Source organism: Urocitellus parryii, chromosome 5, assembly GCF_045843805.1.
Source record: "Urocitellus parryii isolate mUroPar1 chromosome 5, mUroPar1.hap1, whole genome shotgun sequence".
Lineage (NCBI taxonomy): Eukaryota > Metazoa > Chordata > Mammalia > Rodentia > Sciuridae > Urocitellus > Urocitellus parryii.
In genome coordinates, this window is record NC_135535.1 from 20,686,841 (window position 1) to 20,707,269 (window position 20,429).

The window sequence follows — 20,429 nt, forward strand, 5'->3', positions numbered from 1 at the left end:
TATTGAGCACTGAAGTTATTGATGACATAAAAGTTTTTGGTGTATATCACTTTTCAGGAAATTAAAATACAGTTTTAAAACTTCTAAAGTAACAGAAGATGATGGAATAAAACTTAGATAATTATAAACAAGAGAGGGTATGGGAGAATTGATTCCACAGAGAACTAACTATGGGGAATTGCTGAAGTTGAAAACAAACTTCTGTTAGAGGTTTCTAACAGCTGGGAGCAAAAAACTAGGAAATAAGCACACTCCTATAATCCCAGCTACTTGGGAGGCTGAGGCAGGAGGATTGCAAGTTTGAGGCCTGCCTCAATAACTTAGAGAGCACCTGTTTCAAAATAAAAAAATAAAAAGGACTGGAGATGTAATTCAGTGTTAGAGTGTCCCTGAGTCCAGTTCCCAGTACTGCCAAAACAAAACAAAATCCCCAACGATTTATTTAAATATCATTTTCTTAAAAATTATAAGTATTATTGGTTTGTGTAAAGAGAAAAATGTTTCCTAGACTTTCTTCATATTAAATTTGTGCTAATACATGAAGATCTTTGTAGAAGGAAGGGACATGGAAAACTCCATTGGGTAGTGTCTTTGATTTTATTAAAAGCACAAATGAATTTTTATATCTACTCTTAGTAAAAATATGTAAAATATTATAAAATCATACATCTATGACACTACTTTTGGGAAACAGAGTGATAGATCTTAGTTATGTGACCTTTTGTTGATCTGGCTTGGTATAAGAAAATAGCATATAATTTAGGCTTTCGTTGACTATCAAATTGGTGTTGTTTGCTGCCTGCCTGGTATGTCATAAGGTACAGAGAGGTAAACATTGCAATGTGAAAGTAAATAGTGTCTGCCTCTGCTCTCAAAGACCTCAAAATATAATGAGGGAATGACATATAAACAAATATTGTAATTTAACATAAATGTCCAGGTGCCAAAGTCTTGGCTTGGCACAAGAATCACGAGGCACCACAGCTTTGTAGATTCAAACAGCAATTCTTTATTCCCGAACTCACACCGGCCTCTACGAACACGTTCTGGCGAAATCTCCAATATGCTGCTGCCCCCAAATCCTACTCCACGAGGCTTTTTCCAAATCCCATTTCAATCTCATGAGAACTCAATGGGAACAAGCCGCAGGAACTCCCTAATCCCAGCAGCAATAATCTTCATTGTCTTAAACCGGGAAACGCCTTAAACCAGGAACACTCTAAACACAAGGACCGGGATACTTCCTCAAACCTGCAGGATACTTCCTCAAACCTGGATTCACCCTTAATCACCTTGAGCAGGGTCATCTTACTAACGCATACATGCAATGTCCCATCGAATGTCCTCTAAGCAGCATGGGGTACACTGGCAAGGAGATTTTGATGCATCATACCTACTTGGCAATGGCCCTCAGCATCCAGGTGCAGAAAGAAGGAGGGAAGGCATAGAAGAATAGAGAAAGTTTTAATTAACTGTTTGATTTTTGGAAAAGTTTTACAAAGAGATTAATGAGATTGCAACAGTAAAGAAAGGTATTTCAGAAGAGACTGTAGAATCTATAAAAGTATGGTATTATTAAAGAGCATGGGATTTTCTGATCAGATGAGGAGTTTGTTGTTGCCAGAGCAGTATTTTTGGAGTGAGGTATACATGCCTCTGAGGATATATTAACAACTTTCCAAGTTTTATGTTTTAAGGAAATTGAGTTTCATACTTTCCACGTAAATATGTACTTTTAAAAATATTTGACCTGGCTGCGAATATACTTATTTTTACATGTCAAACTGATTGTCCCTTTCCATAATTGCTGTCATCCTACTTTACAAAGGAAAGGCATTCTTTCTACTCAGCCTCAGTCTAAGATGGATTGTTCTAGGAAGGAAGGGGGGAAAAAAAAACCCTCTGGGAACAAGAAAGATAGGCATTTTGAAATGCTGCTTATGATTCTAATGACAGTGTAACAAATAAAGTGATTTGTGTTTTTTGTTTGTTTCGAGCAATTGGAAGGAGGATCTAATAATTTTCAGCTATTAGACTATAGAAATAACTTTATGGGATAGCTCACATTTGGTACCTAACTCAAAATTGTTTATTTATTTTTTTTAAGAGAGAGAGAGAGAGAGAGAGAGAATTTTAATATTTATTTTTTTTTAGTTTTCGGTGGACACAACATCTTTGTATGTGGTGCTGAGGATCGAACCCGGGCCGCATGCATGCCAGGCGAGCGCGCTACCGCTTGAGCCACATCCCCAGCCCCTCAAAATTGTTTAAATACTCTAGTCACAATGCTAAAACAAAATTCCTTTCTTTTTTTTCTTTTTTCTTTTCAAATATATTTTAGTTGTACTTGGACATAGTATCTTTATTTATTTTTATGAGGTGCTGAGGATCGAGCCCAGTGCCTCACACATGCGAGGTGGGCACTCTACCAATGAGCTATAGACCCAGCACCCCAAATTCCTTTCATTATAGTTTATCTACTTATGTGAGTTTATAGATATAAGAACATATAAGTAGATATAGAATTGATGCTGAACTTTATATCACCATACTTAATATATAATATATATCCAGGGGTTCACTTAGGAATTCTCCAGGTGAACCTGATTTTAAAAATTTGATGAACGGATCATTGGCCTGTAGCATAAAAAATTTTCCTACTAAATATGTATGTTGAGGAATTTGAACATTTTCCTAGAGGCATCTAGGAGCCAAAGAAATTTTTTTTGAGAGAGAGAGAGAGAGAGAGAATGAATTTTAATAATTATTTTTTAGTTTTCGGCGGACACAACATCTTTGTTTGTATGTGGTACTGAGGATTGAACCCAGGCCGCACGCATGCCAGGCGAGCGTGCTACCACTTGAGCCACATCCCCTGCCCAAATTCACTTCTTTTAATAGTTACTATTTTCTAAAATGAGGGCCATAAATATCTAGCTATAATAATTCAAATATTTACTTAAATATTGGGTTCATACTCAAATTGCGTATAGTTCTCCAGTGTTTAAATTTTTAGTTTTATATAATTCAGAAAATATTTTAGGAAGACTGAATTATGGATGTAAAAGAAAATATATTGTTATTTTTCATGTCTTCATTACTGAAGATACTTAGGTTTGATTATTTGTGCAAGTTCACATATGTTATTTGGTGATGATGTAGTTTTGAATCTTTTTTTTTTAGAGCTCTACAGTAACCCCATCTACCCAGCAAGTAAAGACACCACAGACATCAAATGTGCCTGATCTAAATGATGCAATTGTTAAACTGTTCAATGACTTTGATGTTAAAGAAACTTCCCATCATTTAGTGATTTCTCACCTAGATCTACACATATGTGATGATATTCATTCGAAAGAAAAAGGTAATAAAATCTGCTTATTTCAGATGGTTTTGACTTTTATAAAATTGTCTACAAAACTGATTGTTTAACAAATTATACTCATGGTGAAATGCTGGACCGTCCTGTTTCAGTATCAGATGCCCACTATTGTTCAGGGAGTTCAGCAGGTGGGCTTACTTCAAGCACAGTGTTTCTCAGACTTTGGTGAACATTAGAATCAAGCTGAAGATCTTTTAAAAATACAGATATTTGACTCATGTGCCTCAGATTTGAATCAGAATCTATATCCAAGAAAACTATTGCTTTGGATGTTTTAAAGCTAAGAAAGTGAAAACCTTGGATACTTAACAGTAGTACACTTTGTTCATCAGACAAGGCAGCCAGGAATTGGCTATCAGATAAAAGGATGGAGGGACAAAGCTAAAGTAAGATTTTCAGAGGGACTTGTCTTTTCCTTTTCTGCTTTTGTAGCATTTGGCTTATAGGTAGTCATCTTCTGCTTTAGTGATTTGAAAGGAAAATCTAGAAGAGTTAAAGCAAACCAAAGTAACAAAATGAGGTAGTCAAAGTAAAGTACTAAGCATTTTTTTCTTAGAAAATATTTTCTTTCTTAGGCTGGGGCTATGGCTCAGTGGCAGAACGCTTGCACTGGGTCCAATCCTCAGCACCATGTAAAAATAAGTAAACAAAATAAAGATATTGTGTTTATGCATAACTAGAATTTTTTTTAAAAAGGTTTTCTTTCTTTTTCAGAAAATATTTTCTAAACACTTTTACATTCCTTACTCTTTATTATTCCCTCATAGCTGAATGATTTTATTTAGGGGGAAAACCCTACTGCCACATGTCTCTTGCACTGTACAAGTCTGTAGTCACTTCTGCTATTAGCTATTCAAAGGTTCTGAAATGTGACAAAACCTGACCTAACCAACATGTTATTTTTTTATCTTAATTTTACCCATGTAGTGGAAATATTTAAAAGTCATGCTGTAGAATTACTATTTGTTATTGCTTAGTACTGCCTCAGAAACTACTGGGAGTATTATATGATACACTTTGTTTATTCTATATTAACTTCATAAAATATAAAAATTTCTGAATTCTGAAACTTCTGGTTCCATAGATTTTAGGTGAGGGATTGTGAATCTACATTAAAAATTCTACTAATGGAGTTAACAGATTATAAAGAGTGTATACATAGCTATATTTTAGCTTGTATTTTCTTTACTACTAGTTGATTTGCCCATGCTGTTTTAAAATTTGACTTTTTTTCCTTTGGTGCTGGGTATTGAACCCAGGGCCTCAAATGTTTGAGGCAAGATTTCTACCATCAAGCTGTAGCTCCAGCCTTTCTTATTTTTATTTTGAGATAGTATCTCCCCAAATTGCCCAGGCTGGTCTGGAATTTGAGATCCTTCTGCCTCAGCCCTCAAGTAGCTAGGATTACAGATGTACACCACCATGTCTGGATCCAAATTTAATTTTTATTTTGGAATTATACCAATTTATGATCTACTTTTGATCATACTCTAGCTATGTTACTTTAGATAATTTACCTAATCTGATTGACTCAGTTTTCTCTTTGGTAATAGGTAAAATGGTGTGATGAAGTGATTAATATTTCCTGGGTTCAAATCCCAGCTCTTTGCTTAACTAGTTTTGTAATCTTGGCCTATTATTGATATAGCCGATTAGAAGTCCTGCTTCCTCACATGTTGAAGTATAACATTAGAGAAGCACACTGAGGCAAGCATATAAAGCAGGGTTTATTTTATTTTATTTTTGGGTATTGGGTATTGAATTCAGGGGCACTTGACCACTGCGCCACATCCCAGTCCTATTTTGTATTTTATTTAGAGACAGGGTCTCACTGAGTTTCTCAGCGCGTTTGCTGAGGCTGGCTCTGAACTCTTCATCCTCCTGCCTCAGCCTCCTGAGCTGCTGGGAATACAGGCGAGTTGCTGGGATTATAGGCTTGTGCCACCGCCCCTGGCAGGGTTTATTTAAAAAAGGTAATATAGACTTCTCCTGGGAGGGAGAAGGGGCTCATAGCTGGTATCCTGGTGTCCCAAGAAGTGAGAGTATTCTGCCTCTTTTATACATCCTATATTTGTTTTGTTTTCCTGCCCCCTTCCCCATTATCTCCCTCCTTTCTGTGTATGTGAATAGACCCAGGAGATGCTCTTGTGGGATGGCTAAAAGGTACAGATGGACAGGGGAAGGCAATCAAGGACATATTAATTAATAACTTTTATAACTCTAACTCCCTGTAGGGAGGGACAATTCTTGGGACAAGTTACCTTAGCAACAGGTTGGAACAGGGTCAGGTTATCTTGATAAGGGTGGAGGAAGGGCTCTGAAGGAATTAACATTTAAATCCCACAAGGGGTGGTTTCCAACTTACTGGGCCCAAACTGGACTCACAGTGGCCTCCATTTTCTGGATTTGACCCACCCTTGCCTATCTGCCTGTCTTTAATTCTGGCTTCATAATCCCCCTTGTTCTTTAGTTTCCTTATCTAGAAAATGGGCATAATAATGGTATCTCTCTCATGGGGTTGTTATGAAAATGAAATGAATAAGTATACCCAAATAATTGAAAACAGTGCCTTGCATATGGTTAGGGAGTTCTGCTCCTAGTACCTATAATCACTTAGGAGGTTTAGTTACTATTCTTTTATCCTTTTTAGGCCAGCACTTAGCAAATAGTAGGGATTTAGTGAACACTTAGTAGACTGGATTGCATTTTCTAAAATTTGTAATGTGTTAGCCATGGTAAAAGAGAAATGGATTTTACTTCATGAAATCTAATTATGGTATAGATTTTATATGGTTAATTTTTTCCTTTATTTGATTAATATTTCTCTTAATTTTGTCTTTTTATTCTCACAGAGTCTAACAGACGTATTACTGGAGGTGCTATGCAACTCTCTTTTACCCAGCTAACCATAGATTATTATCCATATCATAAAGCAGGTGTGTATAATAATTTCTTTAAAATATGTAAATCTTGCTTTAAATATACATGGCTAATTAATTTAAAAAAAATTTTTTTTGGGGGGGTCTTAATTTCTTAAGGAGAAAAGAGATCACGAGACCTTTACTATTTTTCTCCTAGCAGTATTTTACCAAAAAAAAAAGTTGTCATAGAATATATTCATATATTTTCTATTGAAGTTCATATAGATTATTGTAAAGTATAATTGTTAGAAATTGACAGTTTGTCAGAATACAGCAGATATGTATTTGTGTTACTTTATTAGTTGTAACAAAATCAAGTAACTAATCAATATTTTGAATTTTTTCCCCCTTGCTAGGGATACAGTCCAAGACCTCATGCATGCTAAGGCAAGCACTTTACAACTGAGCTACACGCCTACCCCTTAAATTTTTAAAAACTATATTTATGTTATATGTAGGACTCTAGGTACTTGATTTTACTTTTCTATATTTTCTAAATTTCATCAATAAATGAGATTTAATAGGCTTCTTAATCAAATGTTGATAGGTTCTTTTCTCTCAAATAATATAAAACTAAAACCAGTATGGTTATTTATAATTTATAGCCAGATTAAGTAATATAACTTAGCACCTATTTCTGTCTTTTGGTAGTGTGTAGCTTTTTTGGATTTATACTTTACATAAATAAAAAATTTATAATGAATTTTCCAGAATTTAAAAAATAAAATAAATAAATAAAATAAAATTCCCTTGAGAAAATGACTAAATTTCATTGGGAAGAGGCTTTTGTAGAATAAATGAAAATTATGCATTGTGAAATATTTGTTTTTCATTTTACAGGAGATAGTTGTAATCATTGGATGTATTTTAGTGATGCAACCAAAACAAAAAATGGATGGGCCAATGAGTTGTTACATGAATTTGAGTGCAACGTTGAAATGCTTATACAGGCTGTGAAAGATCATAATGTAGGTTCACCTCCTAAATCCCCAACACATGCCTCTCCCCAGCACACACAAACAGGTATTTTACCTATAACAACATTATAGCATCTCCCTAATTGTGTGTGTGTTTGTGTGTGTATGTGTGTGTTTGGGGAAATTAGTGTGTACATAATATTTTCTGTAAATAAGTATTATTTCTAATTAATATTTAAAAATTGTTCATCCTTCATTGAAATCAACATAGGCTTGTGAACCAAAGCACTTGTAAGAATAAGAAACGGATAATATAAAAATAAAAGTAATACCCAGATAGAATTTTTTAAACACTTAAATGCCTGGTAGATCTCTCATTTTTAATATTGTAGAAGAGTGACTTAAATGTAATATAAATATGATTCCTGTTTGAAAATGAATAGTTAACATAGAAACCTACATATCTTTGTTACTTCATGATTTGTAAAGTATTTCCACATATATTTTCTTGTTTTGAGAAATTACTGTTCACTTACACTTCTAGTAGCTGTCTTACTAATAGAAGAATACTGTTAAAAATAATTAAATAATTTAAAAGGAGTTTTTGATTCTCACAGAGAAGGAGTCCACACTGAAAGGGACTTCTAGATCATCATCAGTATTATCTCAACACTCAAAAGCTAAACTTATGTCAAGTTCTGTTGTGGTAAGACTTGCAGATTTCAATATATACCAGGTATGTTTTACTTTTTAACTTAGGTCTTTTCATAGACACTTACAATATTCACATAATGAACTCTAATACCTAATGCCAATATTTTATTTAAAAACATCTTGGGGGCTGGGGCTATGGCTCAGTGGGAGTGTACTTGCCTGGCAAGTGTGAGGCACTGGGTTCGATTCTCAGCACCACATATAAGTAAAATAAAGGTCTATCAACAACTAAAAAAAAATATTAAAAAAACCATCTTGGCCAGTTTTGTGAAATGGCCAAATTAGATGGTATAGAAAATATCAATTTATTAATTTTAATTTATATAGTTATCTATAATTAGCCAAACTGTGAAGTTAAGTACTTGAAACTGCCAGTGCTGCTCAAGACTTTGATACCAAGTTTGGGCATTTCCTGAAACTACCCTCAGGTTCAACAATTGATTAAAAAGACTCAAAAAACCTCACTGTGATCTATTATGCTTATCATATAGAAAGAATATAAATTAAAACTAACCATAGGAAAAGATGCTTAGGGCAGCCTGGAAGACTTCTAAATTTGAAACGTGCTTGTCCTAAGAATGTATTAGCTTCCCAGTACAGTTGTGTAATAAAATACATGAAGTATTGCCCATGTAGTCAAACCCACTCATAAAATGGACTAATAGCAGATCACCCATAGCCGCCTCTCCTCTAAACACAAGTAATTGCTATCAAGTGTGGTCATCTTCTTTGCATGAACTGTTAGTTGCCCACCGGGAATAGGAAATTATATTTCTTGTTATATTTTAGGAGCAAGGACAAAGGCCAGACTCTCTTTGGAGGTCTAATTTCCTTGTTTTATTTTTTGCTTTTTTGTTTTTGGTACTAGGGATTGAACCCAGGGGTGTTCAACTTCTGAGTTCCTTTTTATGTTTTATTATGGGACAGGGTCTCACTAAGTTGCTTAGGGCCTCACTAAGTTGCTGAGGCTGTCTTTGAATTTGCAGTCCTCCTGCCTCAGCCTCCTAAATTGCTGGGATTACAGGTGTGTACCACCATCCCCAGTTAGAGGTCAAATTTCTTAATACACAGTGGTCTTTGTGGTAGAAATTAAAATGCCCTTTTCACTTTATTGGACTATTAAGTATTGGCCATAGTATGAAAATATTTGTTTTAGTTATAGATGTACACAATAACCTTTTTTTTTTTAAAGAGAGAGTGAGAGAGGAGAGAGAGAGACAGAATTTTTAATATTTATTTTTTAGTTCTCGGCGGACACAACATCTTTGTTGGTATGTGGTGCTGAGGATCGAACCCGGGCCGCACGCATGCCAGGCGAGCGTGCTACCGCTTGAGCCACATCCCCAGCCCCACAATAACCTTTATTTCATTTTTATGAGGTGCTAAGGATCAAACCCAGAGCCTCACATGTGCTAGACTAGCAGTTTACTACTAAGCCACAATCCTGGCCCCTAAAAAATATTTTTAGTTGTAGATGGACAAATACCTTTATTTTATTTAGTTTTCTTTTTTTAAATATTTTTTTTTTTGTGTGGTGCTGAGGATCGAACCCAGTGCCTCATGCATGCGAGACAAGTGCTCAACCACTGAGCTACAACCCCAACCCTAAAAATAATTTTATAGCTAATAACCCTGTCACATTTATATTGACAAGTTTTATTCAGGTTATAATCACAATATGGTCTAATATCACAATCCTTGAAAACAACAAAGTAGAATATGTTTTCTATTTTTTAGAAACAGCCTGACAGATTTTATATTTGTGCAATCATTTGTATTCTGGTTTATATTGATGAGCCTATTGCTTTGTCTGAAAAGTTTTCATTTGTAAACTCATTGGTTATCAATCTGAGCCAGTTTTTGTCCCCTAGGTCACTTAGGCAGTTTTTGAAGGTGCTTTTGATTGTCACAATTGTAAAGGAATGCTGCTGACATCTAGTGGTCGAAGACCAGTGGTGCTAAAATTGATCTGGCTCCAGTATGTCAGTAATGCCATTTGAGAAATCCTCATTAACAGTTACTTTCTCATTTTGCAATTTATGCTTTTTATAAATATTCTTATTATATGATTCTGTTTATTAAAAGTAGACTTAAATTTTAAGATTTAAGTGAATCCATTGGAAAGTGAGGGAGAGGAACTACCCATAATCTCAAATGATTAAAAGAGAAGGAAACCCCAACACAAACATAGCCAAAACAAACCAAGTTAGTAGTAGAAAGTAAATAACTTTTAAACATTAGAGGAAAGAAGAATAAGCTATTCTTTATTAAAGTAAGTTGAGCTGGGTCTAGTAGCAAGCACATACCTATAATCTCAGTGACCTGAGAGGCTAAGATAAGAGGATTGTCAGTTCAAGGCCAGCCTGAGCAATTTAGCCAGATGCTGTCTGAAAATAAAATAAAAAGGGATGGGGATGAGTTCAGTGTTAGATCACCCCTGTGTTCAATCCCTGGTACCACCTGACCCAACCCCCCCCAAAAAAGTTGACACATAATCGAGAAGGAAGGATTTGTTTCCATTTATGCAGAGAAAGTCTTGAATTATAGAATTATTCATAAAGTATGTAAACAAAAGATTATTGCAAGCGGAAACATTATCCGTGGAAAAAGTATTCCACTTCATATAAGGAATATACACATTTGTTGAATGACAAGGTGCACCACTTTCTGTGCCAACTAAGCCCACATAAGTAAATAAATAAATCAGTAAAACTCTTTTGATTGAACTTTGGGGAAACTAACATATACATTTTCCCCTGCTGGTTCTGAGGATTGAACCTAGGGTTTACTCTAACACTGAGCTACACCCAGCCCATATTTTTACTTTTTAATTTTATGGCAGGCCTTGAATTTGCAACCTTCCTACCTTAGTTTCCTGAGGCCAATATTAAAGACATGTGCCACCACACTCATCTGCATTTTTTGATGTAATTAAAAATGAGCTCTTTGGGGAGAATGAAAAAAATGTAACCAGCACATTGAGAGATACAGATAGAGATAGAGAAAACCACCAGCTGATGACCAAGTCTTTAACGCATAAGCCTTGGGAGCCCAAACTATAACAGTCCTTTAAGAACATAATTTAAGAGATCAAACTATTTGACAGAACTGTTTATAGTTGTATTATTTTAAATTAATTCTTTTGGTTAAAAAGTAACAAAATTTACCATTATATCTATTTTTAAATTTAAAATGAATCATCATTAAATAAATTCACATTGTTGTACAACTCCAGAATTTTTTCATGACCATAAACTGAAACTCTTTATATGGCTCTATTATTTTTCATAATAATGGAGAATTTATAGTGAAAAACTATTATAAAGAACATACTGGGCTGGGCATGGTAGGATACATCTGTAATCCCATGGCTTAGGAGGCTGAGGCAGGAGGATTCAAAGCCAGCCTCAGCTAAGCAACTCAATGAGACCCTGTCTCTAAATAAAATACAAAACAGGGCTGGGGGATGTGGCTCAGTGCTTGAGTGCCCCTGAGTTCAATCCCCAGTACCAAAATAAAGAAAGAACAAACATTGTGCAGAAGCATTCTGACCTTGAGGTCTTGGATCTACATCCTGACTCTGCCATTTACGTATATTATCTAATTGTATATCATTATTATTATTTTCCTAGTTCCTATCTTAAGGCTCAAAGTAATAATTTTACAAGGAATTCCCTCCCACCCCTTGTTCTGGGGATTGAACTCAGGGGCATCCTTATCAATTTTGTAATTGATAAGGATGCCAAATGATTATAGAGTTTTCTTAATAATTGGTATTACTTAAAAATAATTTGCTGTGAAGTTAAATAAATAATACATTTTGCATTGGCATTTACCTATTGAAAAATTACTGGTGGTAGCTTTTAAAGTCTATGAAAGTGATGTTCAAGTTCCATAAATTCTTTGGAAATGACTTTATTTAATGTGATTTTAACAACAATTATTTTTTTCAGGTCTCTACAGCAGAACAATGTCGTTCTTCCCCCAAAAGTATGATTTCCTGCAATAAAAAATCTCTGTATCTTCCACAAGAAATGTCAGCTGTGTATATAGAATTCACAGAATATTACTATCCAGATGGAAAGGATTTTCCAAGTAAGTATTTCTTATTTTGTAATTATTTGAACATTATCTGGTAAGTTTTTTTGGCTAATTTTTTTTTTATAAATGTGAAAAAAGTTAACTGCTTTTTACTCTTTTAATCTTTGTTTGGAATATATAACATAACATTCATGTTATTATTATTATTTGTTTGTGTATACTTTACCCTTATTACTTTTGTGACATCCTTGATTGCAAAAATCTTGTGGTATTCATGACTAATTTTTATCCCTGAAGTTTGACTCAGCTTAAGGGCTATTGGTTAATTGAAGAGTGAATGAATGTTAGGTTATTTTGTAGAATAAGGTCATTTTTTTTTTCTTTTGAAAAACTCTTATTTGTATGTCAGCTATATAAAATTCCATTTTATTGAAAAATCAAAAATTGAAGTTGTCCTGTAGACAGTTATTTGGCTGTTTTAAAATGTCCAGATGCATACTTTGGGGTAACTTTTGGTACTTACATTTTATTAGAAACCTTGAATTATTGAATTTTGGTTGTAAGTTAGCTTGACTTTCTAAAGTTAAAATGATTACACATTTGTGTTCTTTGAATATTAAAATTCTATGCTGTTGTCTCATCCTCTTGAGTCCTTCAAACTGAAAGTTTACCTTTGTTTATGTTGTACTTTTTCCATTATTTTCAACTAAGAAAGTAATAGAGAAAACATGTTGAAAAAAGATTAAATAAGTTGTGTTATTAGAGAAAAACAGTTTTTGACTTTTCTTTCAAGGTGTAACTCCAAGCCAGGTGGAGTGCACATGCCTATAATCCTAGCAGTTTAGGAGGCATCGGCAAGAGAATTACAAGTTCAAGGCCCTGTCTCAAAAAAAATTTAAAAAGAACTAGGGATATAGCTCAATGATAAAGTACCCCTGGCTTCAATCCCTGTAACACTACCCAAGGGGAAAAAAAAAAAAAGTGAAATACTTACTTTGTTAGGTTGTACCAAAGGAATTATAATTCCATTCTCTAATCTGCACATTGTTTTCTAAAACAAAAAAATTACAAAATTCTTTTCTAGCATTTTAAATCCTAGCCCCTACATACTTTGTAGTAAAATTTCTAGGTTATGTTTAACTTTTTAAATTTAATGTGGAAATTTTCAAACATAGGTGAAAATAAATATTGAACACCTGTATGTGGGAGTCAGTTTGCAATTCTCAAGTTACTTGATCTCTATTTTAAACAGTATTAAGCAATCTAACTTTTTAAAAAGAATATTATTTTTTACCATTGTGAAAGTAGAATAGACTCATTACATTTAAAAAGGAAAATGTCAAAAATAAAAAGATGTCAATAAGCCTATAATTAGAGACTTCTGCTAAAACCTAAATATATTCATATCTTTGTGTAATAAATACCATAGAGTATGTGGCTTAAACAACAATTTCTCACAGTTCTGGATGATAGAAGTCAGAGAGATCAAGGGTAATTTTTTTCTGAGGATTCTCTTCTTGGCTTGTAGATATCTGTCTTCACATGGACTTCCCATAATGTGTGTCTGTCCTGATATCTTCTCTTACAAGGACATCAGTCATGTTGGACTAGGGTCTACCCATATGAACTCATTTTGCCCTAATTCTCAGGTACTGGGGGTCAGGAACTTCAACATAGGAATTTGGGAGGGGGAATATAATTCAACCTATAAGTACAGTGTTCATTCTCTTTTTAATGTATGTGTTTCTTTTACATATTTAATTTATATCCTGCCCTTTTCCCTTAATAACATGAGCATATTCAAGGTTTCTACAAACTCATTTTACGAATCTCTACGGCTAGGGATGTACTCAGTGGTAAAACCCTTGCCTAGCATGTGTAAGACCCTGCATTTGATCTCTAGCACTGCAGAAGATTCCCCCAATCCAAAAAGATTTCTTTTCATCTAAAAAGTGATCTGTTTTATAAAGCCCCCCCCCCTTTCTGCTGTTCAGTGTAGTGGGTTCCTTCCTCAGCCTTGTGCATTGTTTCTTTGTTATAGCCTTGGGTATGAGTTCTCTAGTATTCTCTTTGGCTACTATCATCAATCACACAATCTGAACATTGATATTTCCTATCCTTTCTTCCCTTCCAGAACGTGATACAATCTCTTCAGTACCCTACTTCCTTTCTCTGCTCCCAAAGACAAGCATTTCCATATCACATTGTACATCTTTGAAAGACTTGAATTATATCTTTTTTGGGTCTCATATCCGTCTCATGTAATAAATTGTATCTATGAGTGCTTTTTTAAAAATATTTTTTATTAGTTGTAGATGACACAATATCTTTATTTTTATTTATTTATTTATTTTTATGTGGTACTAAGGATTAAACCCAGGGCCTCATGGGTTCGAGGCAAGCACTGTACCACTGAGCTACAACTCCAGCCCATGAGTGGTTTTTTGAAGGAAACAAATCATGCTATATTCTTTTTGTATCCTATTTAGGGTAATGCACAGAAAGTAGTTGACATTCATTGAATCTTTGCTAAAGGAAAGAGAATGAATAATGTAAGCAAAATAGTCATATATAAGACATTGTTACAATATTCTTTGTCTTCAGGTTTCCCACACTGTGGATTTATTTTCCTTAAATAAATTTGATCTGAAAGTTTTAGATATGCATACTTTCAGCTTTGGTAGAAGCAAATATATTAGAATTTTTGGAATAAAAGATCTTCACTACCTGGGGTTGTGGCTCAGTGGTGGAACGCTTGCCTAGCATGTGTGAAGCACTGGGCTTGATTCTCAGTACCACATATAAATAAATGAATAAAATAAAAAAGGTCCATCAATATCAATCAATCAATCAATCTTCACCATGCTGTTTTGAACACTAAATGAATAGCTTTGATGATAGAAATAGATGTAGATTTTAGAAAGTGATATATCTTTTAATTGTACATGTTAGTTTATTTTGGGAGACCTATGAAAAAGACTGTATTTATTTAAATACTCAAAAGATAACCTGAGTTTTACTTAACCTCAAGAATTTATTCTAAAACTTGATTAAAATGGGCAATAAAACCATGCATATTTCCAATTCTCAAGGAGTTCTGCCCAACCTGCCACTTTCATGGGAAATTGTTCATTAGATTGAAAGGGTGCGGATTAAGAGTCAGACAGTAAAGTCCTCCTAGAAATGTCATTGAAGACCACAGCTTTAATGTGATTCTACATCAAAATGGTAATATTTTTAGAAGTTTGCTTCTTTGTAAATATAACTTTAGAGAAAGAAATCTAAATAGCATTTCCTATTTGTACATTTAATTTTAGGATGCTCTAGTGGTTCAGTCAGTTAGTATTGGTATTTAAATGTTTTAGATTAAGTTATGTATTTTTTCAGTTAGTAAAGCATATAAACATGTTTTTGTCTGTGTTTGATTTCCTTTACATATTCCCCTAATTTTGTATATAACATCTCAATTTCTTTTTCTTTTTTCTTTTTTGGTATCAGGGATTGAACCCAGGGTTGCGTAACCATTGAGCTACATTCCCATCATTTTTATTTTTTATTTTGAGACAGAATCTTCCTAAGTTGCTTAGGGCCTCACTAAGTTGCTGAGGCTGGCTTTGAACTTGTGGTCTTCCTGCCTTAGCCTCCCCAGCTGCTAGTATTACAGGCATGCTCCTTTATGCCTTGCCTTATTTTAAGAGCAAATAAAGTGTGTTAAAATATCTTTTCTTTTATTAAGGAACGTTTAAACCTGTCTGCTTATTAATATGATCTAAGATGATATTATTTATTTCTTTTTTGCAGTTCCATCTCCCAACCTTTATAGCCAGCTGAATGCATTACAGTTTACTGTGGATGAAAGAAGCATTCTATGGTTAAATCAGTTTTTGTTGGATTTAAAACAGAGTCTTAATCAATTCATGGCAGTTTACAAGTTGAATGACAATTCAAAATCTGATGAACATGTTGATATTCGAGTTGATGGCTTAATGCTAAAGGTATTATATAAATAAGTGACTGTAAGAACAAAACCATTTTTATGGAAGAAAATTTGGCAGCTTTATAATTGCCAGGATATAAGATGTATGTACAGATATAAACATTATGAAATTTCAGATTTAATTTTGATTCTCAGTCATAGAAGTTTTAAGGGACTGCTTTTTTTTCCCCCCAAGTTAGTGTATTTTTCAGGGATTTAAAAAATCTTTCTCTAATTTCCATCCATTTGAAAGTGAGTTATAGAAGTAAGATTTAAATTAGTCACTTTTTATCACCTCAGAGCTGATAAAATTTTTTTCTAAGAAATATAAATTATATAATGAAGCTTTTAAATTATGAGTTTTTATTTTTCACATTTATTTTGTTATTGATAGCCAAAAAATAACATTTTTAAATAGCCAAGTAGCTAGAAATCTGAATTGTATAAATATTTATGTTTTAAAGGAAAGAGAGAAAAAAAAATCCCAGCTAGTATAGTTTAATAAATGGACTTATACATTATGAAATTATCAGTTTCTAGGTCTGTTGCTAATAAACTAAATTTATATACCTTTAATCTCTGCTCTGTAAAATTATATAATACTTAACAATTGCACTGTAGAAAAGATTGTCTCAAAGATCTTATGTAATTTAACTAATAAGGGTATGTTTTATGACCTTTAAATTATTATTAATTTTTTTGCGGGGGTACTGGGGATTGAACTTGGGCACTCAGCCACTGAGTCACATCCCCAACCCTATTTTGTATTTTATTTAGAGACAGGGTCTCACTGAGTTGCTTAGCAACTTTTGCTGAGGCTGGCTTTGAACTCGTGATCCTCCTGCCTCAGCCTCCTCAGCCGTTAGGATTACAGGCATGTGCCACTGTACCCCGTTTTTATTTTTTATTTTTTAGACGGAATTATATAATGTCTTTACATTTTATGAGTATGAGTAGTACTGAAACAAGTAACTTTTACCTCTCTGATAGGTATATTTTGAAGACTGGATTTAGTTAACTCTTGAGAATTATTTTAATAAATAGTTTAACCTGTCCTCTTAAGTTTATTTTCTTAATAGTTTTTCTTTCAAAAAATTGATTCTAATGATATCTATATAGTCATTTCATTCATTTTTCAGCCCTCTTCCAAAACATCTGTATTTGAAGTATCTTAGTAGAAAAATATACCCTTTTCACATTTGGTACTTTTTCTGTATACTCAGGACATGTAAACATTTTGTAATAATGATTTAATTCAATTGTATTTTTTTCATTTTTGTGGTTTATTTTGTGTGAAATATATGTTCTATATACATTATTAACTCATGTTTTATTTTATTTTTTTAATTTATGTTTTAGTTATAGTTGGACACAACATCTTTGTTCTATTTATTTATCTATCTATCTCTCTATTTATTTATTTATTTATTTGTATGTGGTACTGAGGATCAAACCCAGTGCCTCACAACGCGCTAGCCAAGTGCTCTACCTCTGAGCCACAACCCCAGAACAGTTTTTTTCTTTTTAAAGAATGTTGGTCTCTTCTCAGTGGCCAATCACATAAATACCTTTTAACTCAATTTATAAAGATACCTGAAAGGTAGCGAATTAGTGTTTAACATCTAGATAGGAAAGACCTTTTTTTTGGGTGGGAAAATGTCCAGAAAAAGAATTTGTAGTCCAAGTTGTGTTCTTAATTATTTTATTTTCAAAATATATGGATTTGTAAATTGAACTAGATTACTTTTTTTCCCTTCTAGTTTGTCATTCCTTCTGAAATGAAATCTGAATGTCATCAAGATCAACCACATGCAGTTTCTATTCAGAGTTCTGAAATGATCGCCACAAATACAAGGCACTGTCCAAACTGTCGACATTCTGATCTAGAAGCTTTGTTTCAAGACTTCAAAGATTGTCATTTTTTTAGTAAAACATATACTAGCTTCCCCAAATCTTGTGACAGTTTTAGTCTTCTACATCCAATTTTTCAGAGACACGCTCATGAACAGGATACTAAAATGCATGAAGTCTATAAAGGAAATATTATCCCCAAATTGAATAAATACACTCTTAAAACTTCCGCTGCCATGGATGTTTGGGCTGTTTACTTTTCTCAATTTTGGGTAGATTATGAAGGAATGAAAAGTGGAAAAGGACGACCAATAAGTTTTGTAGACTCTTTCCCTTTATCCATCTGGATTTGTCAACCAACAAAATATGCAGAGTCACAAAAAGAGCTGCAAGCTTGTAATCAAGTATCTCTAAATACATCACAAAGTGAATCTAGTGATCTGGCTGGCCGACTGAAGAGGAAAAAGCTCTTGAAGGAGTATTATAGTACAGAGTCTGAGACCTTGACAAATGGTAGTCAGAAACCTCCTTCATCAGATACATTTTTAAGATGTTCTTCTTCATCATTGGATGCAGATATTCATGTCCTGGTTCACATTCACAAACATGTCAGCATGCAAATCAATCACTACCAGTATCTACTCCTGCTTTTCCTACATGATTCACTTATTCTGCTTTCGGATAATTTAAGGAAAGACGTAGAAGCTGTGACTGGCAGTCCTGCTAGTCAGACATCCATTTGCATTGGAATTTTACTTAGAAGTGCAGAATTGGCTCTTTTACTACATCCAGTGGATCATGTAAATACTATGAAGTCTCCTATTTCTGAAAGTGTGAGCCCAATTGTTCCAGATTATTTGCCTGCAGAAAATGGAGAATTTTTGTCTTCAAAAAGAAAACAAGTTAGTAGTGGTATAAATCAAAATAGAAGGGTAACTGTTAATCATATGTCAGATAACAGATCTATGAGTGTCGACCTTAGCCATGTTCCTTTAAAGGATCCTTTGCTTTTTAAATCAGCTAGTGATACAAATCTGCAAAAAGGTACTTCTTTTCTGGACTATTTATCAGATAAACATTTAGGCAAAATAAGTGAAGATGAAAGCAGTGGACTTGTTCATAAGAGTTCAGGAGAAATTGAATCAGAAATAATTGAAAGAAAAGATTTGTCTTGTGTAAGTTCAAGTAGTGTCTTAAACTCCAGAGAAGACTCAAATATGCTGTCATTTGATAACGATGGTAATCAAACTGTTCTTTCAAATAGCTTAACTACTAAAGGAAATGATACCATAGAGTCAGTCTTTAAAGCTGAAGACTTGCTTTCAGAAGCAGTTTCATTCTCTGAGAACCTGGAAAAAGAAGAGGCACCCACAGTTAAGACACTTAAATCACAGTCATCTTTAAGGTAACAATGTTGGAATTTTGGGAGATTTTTGTTTTGCTGAGTGTATGTGTGTATATTTTGTTTGGGGGCAGAAAATCTCTTGACAAAATGTAATATTGTTAGTGTTATCAGAAAATAGATTTTTCTAAAGATGAGAACCCTTTGAGCTTATTACACATTTAAAGATAATTCAAAACCTTGTGGATACTATGCATATATTTTAATTTTGTTAGAAGTATTTTTAAGGTAGAATTCTTCACTCTAAGTGTGATACTTTTATTTTTCTCTATTATATACATGAAGTGCATTGGTTTTATTTGTGACTTACAAGTGGTTTTCATATATTTATAAAGTAATGTAACTATCATGTGTACTAATTTTCTATTAATTTTATTAACAGTGGAAAGCCTAAGGAACGTTTGCCATCCAACCTGGCTCCACTCTGTGTTTCTTATAAGAACATGAAAAGAAGTTCCTCACAAATCTCACTGGACACCATTTCACTTGATAGCATGATTTTGGAAGAACAGTTGTTAGAAAGTGATGGAAGTGACAGTCATTTATTTTTGGAAAAAGGTAATACAACACATTTTAACAGTTCTTATGTATAAACAAATCTTAGAATCAAAATTATAGTCAAATATTTTCATTTACATGCAATAACTATTAATTATATCCTCCCCAAAAGAGTCATTTTATTTATACAGACATATGTAGAGTATGTATTTCTATTGGTTATATCTATGTTATGTTTTTCTATTGGTTATGTATTTCTGTTGGTTATTTCTATTGGTTATTCCATTTCTTCTTTTTTCTTTTTTTTAGTTCTAAATGGACGCAATACCTTTGTTTTATTAATTTATTGTTATGTGGTGCTAAGGATTGAACCCAGTACCTCAAACATGCTAAAACAAGCACTATACCATTGAGCTATAACCCCAGCCTTTCCATTTTTCTTTTAACCAGATATTTCTTTCTCTCTATAGCTGACACCTAGCAATCATTTGCATGCAATCATTTAGATCATAAAGTAGCCAATATGAAGGCTACCAACCTTTATTTCACAGATTCCTATATCTTGAAATTTGGTTAAGTGGGCCTAATATGCTTGACAGAAATATATGATTCCCCATTTCATTCAGAGGTATGCAGTACCCAGTAAAGGCCACTGTAAGTGACTTAGGAAGTAAGAAATGTAGTCCTGTCAGGCATTGGTGTCTTTGTGAATAAAAGTAAAATTGTG

General features: G+C 33.6%; 1 protein-coding gene across 2 annotated transcripts in view; it reads left to right on the forward strand.

Annotated features, from left to right (window-relative positions):
- Positions 1-20,429, forward strand: part of Bltp3b (bridge-like lipid transfer protein family member 3B) — a 93,590-nt gene that overhangs the window by 40,707 nt on the left and 32,454 nt on the right. For both annotated transcript variants that reach the window (XM_026397666.2, XM_026397659.2), the window contains 8 exons: positions 3,184-3,364; positions 6,235-6,318; positions 7,144-7,326; positions 7,838-7,956; positions 11,888-12,029; positions 15,777-15,970; positions 17,712-19,207; positions 19,587-19,762. In XM_026397666.2, coding sequence (XP_026253451.2) covers positions 3,184-3,364; positions 6,235-6,318; positions 7,144-7,326; positions 7,838-7,956; positions 11,888-12,029; positions 15,777-15,970; positions 17,712-19,207; positions 19,587-19,762 — 2,575 coding nt within the window. The remainder of the gene's footprint in view (positions 1-3,183; positions 3,365-6,234; positions 6,319-7,143; positions 7,327-7,837; positions 7,957-11,887; positions 12,030-15,776; positions 15,971-17,711; positions 19,208-19,586; positions 19,763-20,429) is intronic.